The 10466-nt window shown below is 49.4% G+C and overlaps 2 protein-coding genes across 2 annotated transcripts in view; both read right to left on the reverse strand.

Moving 5' to 3' along the window:
* USP46 (ubiquitin specific peptidase 46) overlaps positions 1-5143 on the reverse strand; it is a 62179-nt gene extending 57036 nt beyond the window's left edge. The window contains exon 1 of the mRNA XM_049790163.1: positions 4981-5143. Within this exon, the coding sequence (XP_049646120.1) occupies positions 4981-5016 (36 nt within the window). The 5' untranslated portion in view covers positions 5017-5143. The remainder of the gene's footprint in view (positions 1-4980) is intronic.
* Positions 1-5429, reverse strand: part of OCIAD2 (OCIA domain containing 2) — a 945756-nt gene extending 940327 nt beyond the window's left edge. The window contains exon 1 of the mRNA XM_049790188.1: positions 5420-5429. The gene's annotated coding sequence lies outside the window, so the exon portion shown is untranslated. The remainder of the gene's footprint in view (positions 1-5419) is intronic.
* Positions 5430-10466: the final 5037 nt, after the last annotated feature.

Below are 10466 nucleotides of genomic sequence, written 5' to 3' on the forward strand. Positions count from 1 at the left end.
GGTGCATTCGACTCCTGCTTATAAAGAGACCTCAACAGCACAGATTCTGTGACACTCAATGTGACAGTGACTATAATCATATCCTCATAGAAAGCAGAAAACTGTCAAACTGTGTCAAATACAAGGATTCTGTCAAAATGCCAACAACTCCTATCGTGCTCCTGGGTGTCTGGACCACTTCCGAGGTGGCTTCCCCTTCCTCTACGCAGTTGTCACTCTTTCAGAGCTGCCTTGTCCTAGTCCGTGGTATGCCCCACACAGTGAGAACCCCAGACCCTGGGGAGGCGGGCCCACCTCATTCACCCAGAATGGGTGGATCTGCACAGTGGCTGGGTCATCTTTTTGACACATGGTAGTTCCTCTTGGCGACAGCCCGATAGCCCAATCTACACAGTGACAAAGAGCCACTTTGCATCTACAGCACTTTGCATCTGTACGATCAACATGTCGGAGGTCTACTGGGTTTGTGTTAACACATGTTTCCTGTTCAGAAAATAACCTCCAGCTCTTCACATTGAAAACTTACCCCCAAAGATCCTTCCATTCTTCAGGCCTCAAAACACACAGTGGATGTGAAACCAGTGCGTATGGACAAAAATCAGAGGATTAAAAACAAAGGACATTTCCTCATGCTTAGGAGCAGCCAGAGCACTTTGAAAATTACAACACACCAGCCAAACAAGCTTTACTATCTCTGGACCAGGCTTGCTATGTGGCTAAAGCTGTCAGGCCCTAAGCAAGTTGATCAAGAATTACAGTGGCAGAAATTCACATGCAAGTAAAATTCAACATCCAATGGGTCATAAAACATCAGGGGTGGATGGGGAGAAGTAGAGGGCGGTGAACACTTCCCAAGACTTCTATATCTAAAGCTGGCACCAGAAGTGGGAGGAAAGATGGGGATTTATTTCTCAGTCACATGCTACAAGTTCTGTTTCTGCTTTGCTGGATTTCTTGTCTGGTAAAGGAAATAAATCTGCTTTTCAGGGCTGGGGCTCCGTTTGCCCAAGTCCCACCTAGAAGGGTGATCTTCCAATACTTTTCTGGACATGTCAGCCTATTTAAAAATATGCTAACCAACCTCCTCTAAAAGAAATTTAATGCAGGGCCAAGGAGATAGCTCAAATAGTAGAATACATACCTCGTAGCCTAAAGCTCCCAAGCTGGACTCCAAACACTGAATGCCCCAATTTCTCCAACATCACTGGGTGTATAGCTGTGGGGAGCACTGAGCACAGCCAATTCTAACACTAACCTCTGCTGGGAGTGGTTCCCAAATACCCCGATACTACCCAGTGTGGCCACTAAAAAAAAAAATAAAATGAGCAACACACCTCTAGCACTTACTACAAATGATCAGACCCAGCAAGGAGCACTTGGAGTCTGAAAGGAAAGAATCAGTAAGAACCCCAGAGGGAGCCCCACCATAAGGAGATACCCCTCAAAAGACCTACCTGGAAACAATTCATCATCCAGTGAAAGAGGATCTAAAGTGGAGTCTCTGTGAAGACTGGAGTCTGGCCTGGAGCAAGCTGAGCTCCTCTGGGAAGTGAATGCGAGTGGGAGGGGTAGGGATGACCTGCACAGCGCCTCGTGGGTGGGGCGGGGTTAAGGATTCCCATCCCAGCCTCCACAGCCACTCAGCTAGGTTTGCATAAGTGAGCGTGTGGCTGTGGGCTGGCTGCAGCCTGCAGGTCCAAGAAGGCACTGTTTCCATTGTCCTTTGAACAATTGGAAGGTGGCATCATAACGAGAAAGATGATGCCGGTAACAGCTGACACTGGTGGTGCAAGCGGTAGGGCATCTGACTTGCAGGTGGCTGACCCAGGACATAATGCATTTCAGTCCCTCCCTCCCACACGTCCAATACGGTCTCCCAAGTCAGGAGCCATTTCTGAGCGCATAGCCAGGAGTAACCCCTGAGCATCATTGGGTGTGGCCCCGAAACAAAAAAAAAAAAAAGAAACAAAACAAAAAAAACCTACAGGGGCCAGAGAGAGCGCACAGAGGTAAGGCGTTTGCCTTGCATGCAGAAGGACCATGGTTCGAATCCTGGCACCCCATATGGTCCCCTGAGCCTGCCCGGGGCAATTTCTGAGCATAGACCCAGGAGTAGCCCCTGAGCACTGCCGAGTGTGACCCAAAAAACAAAACAAACAAACAAAATACCACAGCTTTTACTCACTGAGTACCCAATGTTAACTCATTTAACACTGAAGTCCTAGGAGGAAGGAACCATTTTCATCCTCCTTTTGTAAAGATAAGAAGAGTAAAGTCAAAGAGTAATTAGTTCAAGGATAAAAAGCACATCTGTGGGGGGAATGGAGCGATTATTACAGCAGGAAGGACACTTGAATGCACAAGGCAGACCCGGGATTCCTCCATACAGTATGGATGGTATCACATATGGTCTCTTGAGCTCACCATAATTTATCACTGAGCACAGAACCAGCACAGAAGCCCTGAGCACCTCTGGGTGTGGGCCAATAACAAAAACAAAACAACAACAAAAACAAATCTGTGGTAACCAGAAAGGACTGGACCTAGTATGTCTGACAATGAAGCCGCAATTTTTCATAACTTGGTCAAATCTCAGTATCCCAGGGCCAGAGAGATAATATAGTGGTTAAGGAGCTTCCTTAGCATAAGAAATTCCAATTTCATCCCTAGTATCTCCTCTGGTCCCCTAAGCACCACGAGGAATGCGGCCCTCCCCCAAATAAATAAAAATACAAAAATACCCACTTATTGAGACAAAGGAGAACTCAATCTGTAGCACTGTGGGGCACCCAGTACCACTGAGCATGACCTCTCACTCCCTCAAATAAACCCACTTGTGAATGATTGCTTTCTTTATATAAATTAGATCACTTTGGGGCCATGATGATAGTACAGTGGGTAAGCCAGGATGATGGTACAGTCAACCTGAGTTCAATCCTTGGCATCCCAGATGGTCTTCTAACACCAGAAGTGATTCCTGAGTTCAGAAACAGACATAAGCCCTGAGCATTGCCAGGTATGGCCCATAAACAAAAACAAAACTAAACTTTTGGGGGGACACCAATGAGAAGTGACCCCACAGAACAGTCCTGGCCTGCTCCCTTCTAGTCCACCCTCTACAGCCTGACTCCAACCACAAACAGGTGGTGACATTTAGCCTAGGTGTGGACAGAAGCCCCCACTGGACAGAGAATAAAAAGAAAGGTGCAGGGTCATCTACCCCTTGGGACATGCCAGCTCTCAAGTTCCCACAACGAGAGGTGGCACCACCCACAAGGATGATGATGATGCCCAGTACCACAGCAGGCACCCCATTTGCCTGAGCCCTACACACCCCCTCCCACTCCAGAGTCGTAAGAGAGAGGAACTGTGAAAAGAGGTATGACCTTCTTTCTCCCTGCACCCAGCAATACAAACAAGCACCTTGGACAAGAGGGCACAGGAGAGATGTCTGCAGGAGAGAGGGGACAAGAGCTCTCTTCCGGGGCCACCCACCCCACCCCCACCCCCATTGCTTCTGCTACAAGACTCTGAAGCCAGGGCAGGGACACTATTCAGTCGAACTGAACACAGAAGCCAGCTGGTTCTTCATGACAGCCTGGGGTTCACATATAGCCGGAAAGGTTCCTATTCCTGTCTTCGATTTGGCCCCAGAATGTGGGGCAGAAGATTGAAAAAAGCGGTGTGACAGAGGAAGGGTGACCTTACCCCCTCCCCCAAAATCAGGCTTCTCCATCAAGGCTCCTTTGGATCCCTTAAGGGGCCTGAAAGATTAGCTTAGGATGAGGTATCCCCCAAAAGGACCCAATTGGAGCAGATTCTAGCAAAGGGGGGTGGGGCATTTGAGGCATTTTCCTGAAGGAAGGTGGCGCGGGGCGGGGGGGGGGGGGGGGGTCCTGCCTGCAAAGTGAAGGCCCAGCTCACACTTTGTTACGCTGCCCAGGGTTGGGAAGCAATGCCTGACAGAGGGCAAGGCTAGCCAGAGGGCGCTAGCAGGGTGCCCCTGGGGGGTTGGTTACTCCAGAGGCCGTGCCTGCAGAACGGAAAGGCACGGGGAAAGCAATGCCAGAAACCCAAGTTCCAACTAGCCCCCCCCCCCCCACTTCAAGCACCTGCCAAAGAAAAGCCAAAGAGGTCCCCGAGCAGCGGGCACGCCCACCTGGCTCTGCAAGGTCCTGGGTGCAAGAGGCTGCACGCCTCCTCCACGCCCCCAGCCGGCCACGCACTCTTGGACCTCCCTAGAAAACAAGTGCCCACTCACCACCAGGGGTGAAGTGGGATGGGGTACCCCGGTTCCCAGATAGAGAAACTCCGGGCCCCCCTAATCTAATGCACCCCCAGATATCCCAAACCAGAGGGAATCTCACTTTCCCTAAGCCCCCCCCCCCGAAATAAATCACACTTAAAGAGCTCCCAGGCCTTTTTGGCAAATTTCTCCCAATTGCAACCTGGACCGCCCGGTGCAAAGTGAATGTTAAATACAGTTTCCAGGCAAGAGAACTCCAAAGAGAGAGAGAGAGAGAGAGCAATGCGGGCGAACGTTTTGGGGGGTGCCCAGCCGTATGGGGGTGCTATTAAAAAGCTCCTGAGCTCCAGCAGGAGTCAAGGGTAGGGGATCGGCGGAAATGGGGTGCCGGGGGTGCATCTCAGCTGGGACCCCTCCTTTTTCCCCTCCCTCGGGACGTCCGAGCTGGGCCTCTCCCCTTCCTACCCCCGAGCCCCCCTACAGACCTTGCCACCGCAACCCCCCGGGGCTTTGGGGCCCGGGCATTAGGCGGGCTAGCAGGTCGGGGTGCGCTGAAGGGGGAGCTGGGGTCCCCCCCTCCAGCAAGCAAGCAGGCTCCGGGCGCCCCGGCCCAGCGCGGCCAGCCGGGCCCGGGAACTTCCAAGCAAGACCCCCGGGTGCATGCCGCTGTGCGCGCCCCGTGTCGGGGCCGGGGCCGGGGCTGGGGCCGGGGCTCGGGCCGGGCCGGCACTCACCATATTACAGATGGAGGCGATGTTTCGGACAGTCATGAGTCTAAAGGTGGTTGCAGCGATCCCGCAGCGCCATCTTTACGGGGTGAAAGCCGGGCTGGCCATGGTGGCGAGGCGCGCGCTGGAGGCCCGGCGGCGGGGACGGCGGCGGGGGCGGCCGGGTGGGCCTGGGCGGGCGGCGGCGGCGGTGCGGGCGCGGAGGCGGGCGGGCGGGCGGCGCGGGGGAGGGCGGGCGGGCGGCGCGGGGAAGGCGGACGGGGAGTGGCGGGCGGAGCGGGGGAGCCTGGGCCGCGGCCGGCGGCTCGCGGGGGGAGGAGGGGCGGCCCGAGCCGAGCGGAGCCGAGCCGAGCCCAGCGCGCCGCGTGCCGCCCGCCCGGAGCGCGACTCCCGCCGCCGCCGCCGCCGCCGCCGCCGCCGCGGACACGGCCGCTCCGCCCCTCGGTGGGCCCGGCCCGGCCCGTCCGCGTTCCGGAGTCCGGGCGTCCCGGGGTGCAAGCTAGGCAGGCCCCTCCGGACCGCTTGGGAGACTGGAGCCGCTGCCGGGGACCGGGCTTCACTTTCTCTGCACCCCTGTGCTTCTAATGGGGGGCTGCAGAGTTTTACTTCTTTCTTTTTGGTTTTTGGTTTTTTGGGTCACACCCGGCAGCGCTCAATTAGGGGTTCCTCCTGGCTCTACGCTCAGAAATCGCGCCTGGCAGGCTCTGGGGGGGACCCTATGGGATGCCGGGATTCAAACCACCGTCCTTCTGCATGCAAGACAAACAAACCCCCTACCTCCATGCTATCTCTTCGGCCAAACTTTGACTAGGTTTTTGTTTGTTTGTTTGTTTGTTTGTTTGTTTTGGGGGGCCACAGCCGGCTTGCTCTGGGTTTGCATCTATCTGATTTTGCATTCAGGGATTAATCACTCTTAGCACACTATGGGGTGCTGGAGGTCGAACCCGAGTCCACCTACCCGCTGCACTGTGTCTCTCTCCCAGGCCTCAACTTTGAGATTTGTTTCTAGACTCTCATCTCAGCATCGGGAATATTCAGAGTAAATAAATAAAAGGGATGGAGGGAGACCCGGGAGGGCCCAGAAGTTCTGGCTCAGCAGAGGTGGGGAGTCTGTAGGCACCGAGGCGCTGGAAAGGAGCTGGCTCTGGGTATTGAGCCAGGCCTGGATGTGTTGGGCACCAGCGGCAGGTCCAGAGAAGTCTTGGGTGCCCAGTGGCAGGGTTGAGGGTTTGTCCAGGTTGCAGAATCCGGAAGGAATGAGCACCCAACTTTTTCGCAGTTCAAAAGCTTAGCCGGGTTCAGGGGCACTCAGTGCCTAAGGTTAATCAGAAAGGAGTCTGGATCTACTTCAACAGGGATTCTTCCAAAAAAGATACTGCTTATGCTTCAAATCCTCAATCTGTGCAGTACCAACCAGATCAGTACAGACATGTAGACACGCATACACAGCCAGTAAAGGAATCATTTCCAAAGGTTTCAGATAATTACACACACACACACACACACACACACACACACACACACACACGTTTCTCAAGGTAATTCGGCATGCAGAACTGCAATTCCATGCTTCTAGTACAAAAGAGTTCTGGGAGAAAAGCGTGATCATTCTCAAACCTATTTACTTATAGACAAGTGATATAACTATATAATTGAGCATAACTTACCTACTCCATGGTCACAAACTACTAAAGATTATGTTTCCAGGATCAGAGAAATAGTACAGCAGATAGGGCACTTGCCTTGCATGTGGTGGACCTTGTTTTTACCTCCAACACCCCATATGGTTCCCCCCCAAGCACCACTAGGAGTAATTCCTGACTTCAGAGACAGAATAACCCCTGAGCACTGCCAGGTGTAGTCTAAAAATAAATACAAACTAACAAAAAAGATTTGTTTCATACTCTCCAATATGTCTGTTTGGTTTGGGTTTTGGGTCACACCCAGTGACGCTCAGGGGTTACTCCTAAAATCATGCGTCAGAAATCATGCATCAGAAATTGCTCCTGGCTTGTATGGGACGCCAGGGGATTGACCCATGGTCTGCAAGGCAGACACCTTATGGCTTGCGCCACCGCTCTGGCCCCTCCAGTATTTGTTTTTATTCAATGTTGTACGTTAAGATTTGCAGACCAGAACACTAGTGTCAGTACAGCAGGTAGGGTGTTTGTAAGCAGCGGGCCTGGGTTCAATGCCCAGTATCCCATATAGTTCCCCCAAGTCCTCTATATTCCTGAATATAGAACCAGGAGTAAGCCCTAAGCTTTGCCAGGTGTGGACAAGGATTTTAAAAACAGGATTTGAGACCATTGCCAGCCAATGTTGCTAGCCCTGGAGTGGAAAGAGGACAGCTACTTACTGGGGTTTTGTGGGGTCATGTTGACTCTGTAAGTCAATGGACTGAAGGAATAATGTTCCTGCTAGTAAGTTGTTTTGCTGAAACCTTACTTCCAAACAGATCCTAGTTTGGTGAGGCAGGGTTGATCCATACCTAGAGGTGCTCACTATATCAGTATTGGCAACTGAGCCCAGTTCAACTGCATGCAAGGTAAACATTGCAGCCCCTAACTAATTTTTAGCTGTTGGTTTTTATACGCTTTACATACATGTGTGATCCCTGTCATTGCCATAGCTCATTTTATGTATGCCCTTTTTAATAGGAACAAAGTAAGGCTTACAGACTCAAGAGTCCTACCACCGTCACATAACCAAGTGTTAAAAGAAGCTACTCAGGAGCCTGAGCAATAAATAGTATAGTGGGTAGGATACTTGCCTTGCACTCAGGTTACCCAAGTTCTTCACAGGCACCCCATATGGTTCCCTGAGCACTGCCAGGAGTGATTCCTGAGGGTAGAGCTAGAAATAACCCTGATCATTTTGGGGGTGTGGCCCCTCAAAAAATATACAAAACAAAAAAGAAGCTACTCTGTTATCCTAGAATGAGAAGACAGAAAAGCACCCTAACTATACCCATTTGAGGAACCAAGGCTTAGAAAAGTTGGGCTTGAAGAAATACAAAAAACAAGTTCAGGAACAACTTTTGGGCTAAAACCCAGGCCTTGGCACTCAGTTTTATAGGCATTCTACTATAAAGGCTTGACTTCAAAGCCTTAAATGATATGGAAATTTTATACCATAATAAAGTTCCTTATTTCTGCCAACACTGGCTCAATGGATGGCCCAGTCCACAGGATTGAAGACACCATTGACTATTATGAAAATGGAACATAATCTGATTACTGAATGCTTTATCAGCAAGTTAGAAGGATCTTTAGCAGGTCTTTTCACAGCCTATAGCCTAAACTGAAGTGTTCAATACAGACAAGCACCTAGATTAAAACTCAGGCTGTGAATTACATATACAACAAATCAATTGAACGCAGCCTATCTTGTCAGCTCATGAATAATTAAATACATTTTCACTACTACAAGGTTGGTATTCACAGATCTAAATTGGAAAAGGCATCTGTTGAAGATGACTAATTCTAACCTTAGCTTCCTCTCAAAGAGAAACATTGCTTTGGAGTTGATAAAAGGTAAAAATGATGGCAATGTTAACAAGGGACAGTGTTTCACATACAAGGCCAGGTTGGTGGAAGGTTTAGAGTTGAGACTGGAGAAATGTGAACAAATTAGCAGTAAATTAGCATTGAACAGCCTTCATGAATGTGGGATACAAGTATCCTTGCTCCACTAAGTGTGACCAAGTTCCCATTCCAGACACACACACACACACACACACACATACACACACACACACATACATACATACACACACACACACATACATACACACAAGCTAGAGAGATAGTACTGCAGGTAAGGTGCAGGTAAGGTGCATTTATTGCATTTTGGTCTCCAGGTTCAATCACTGGCACTCCATATGTTCCCCCAGACTCTGTCAGATATGAAAAAAGATTCATCCCCTCTGCCCCCACAGGTCAGAAAGATAGCACAGGGATAGGGCATTTGCCTTACATGCATTGGGCCCAGTATGGAACCAGTATGGTCCCTCAAGCACTGTCAGGAGTGAGTCCTAGTGCAGAGCCAGAAATAACCCCTGGGCATCACTGGGTGTGCCTCCATACCAAAAAAAAACAAAACAAACAAAAAAAAAACTAAATAAATAATTAAATAAAGATTCACCCTCAGCTAACCTTTTCAGCAAAATCTCATACTGTCACTCTTCAGACCTTGTTCTTCCTCTTAACAGCAGTTCAGGGAATCTACCTACCTGGAACAGTTTACCCTTTCTCAGAGTTTATATTTCAGGCAAAGCCAACCTAAATTCTGTCTCCAGAGTAAAGTGCATGATCCAGATCTGGTCACTGAGCCCATCTCTCAGCTCCACCAGTTTCTAGGTGGCTTGGGAGGATTGTAATACAAGCTCAGCCAATCAGAGTGAGTCCTGGCTCTTTGGCAAATGTGGTGTTCCCCTTCCTGGGTTTGCCAAGCTATTGGGATCATATCTAGCACTGTCATTTTTTCCTTCTGCCAAACAGAAAAGTGGAAGTGAGATCGTAACACCACCATGTAACATCCTGAGCTTTTTTCTTTGCTAAGTTCCAAATACCATGCTTGGTCCTTACAATCAAACGAATTCTTATATGTTAATACCCCCTTTCCATGCCCCGATTAAATTCTTTCTTTTTTTTTAATAAATAAATTCTTGAATTGAGTCAACATGATATAGAGTGACAAAGTTGCTCATGATTGAGTTTCAGTCATACAATGTTTTTTTTTTCCTTTCCTTTCCTTTATTTTTCTCTCCTTTATCTTTTTTCTTTTTTTTTTTTTGCATAACATTTTATTTTTTTTTATTTTTTTTTCAAGTCCCCTGACAAATGATCTTTTTTTTCTCTCTTTTTTTTTTAACACCACCCATCACCAGTGCAACATTCCCATCACCGATGTCCCAAGTCTCCCTCCTCCCCATCAGTCATACAATGTACAACACCCTTCACCAGTACATATTTCCACCACCAATGATCCCAGTTTCCCTTCCCGCCACTTGGCACACATTCTCTCTCTCTCCCTCCTCCCTTGTTTTGATTTTAGACACTGCTTTGCTATATTGTTATTGAATGTGTATCATGCAAAGCACTTAAATTTATTCTTTTTTTTTTTTTTTTTTTTTTTTTTGGTTTTTTGGGCCACACCCGTTTGATGCTCAGGGGTTACTCCTGGCTATGTGCTCAGAAATCGCCCCTGGCTTGGGGGGACCATATGGGACGCCGGGGGATCGAACCGAGGTCCTTCCTTGGCTAGCGCTTGCAAGGCAGACACCTTACCTCCAGCGCCACCTACCCGGCCCCTTAAATTTATTCTTAATACTTAATTCTGAATCCTTTTCCTCCTTCCCCACCCACAAAGCTATTCTTTCTCTGTCTTCCTCCTCCGAATAAGCCTCTCCCATGACATCTTCCCAGACTGTTTCTTGCACTAAAAAACATCCAAGGTACCTTTAGGTATCACCCAAAACAAAATAGGTG

This window comes from Suncus etruscus, chromosome 16 (genome assembly GCF_024139225.1).
Source record: "Suncus etruscus isolate mSunEtr1 chromosome 16, mSunEtr1.pri.cur, whole genome shotgun sequence".
Taxonomy (NCBI): Eukaryota; Metazoa; Chordata; class Mammalia; order Eulipotyphla; family Soricidae; genus Suncus; species Suncus etruscus.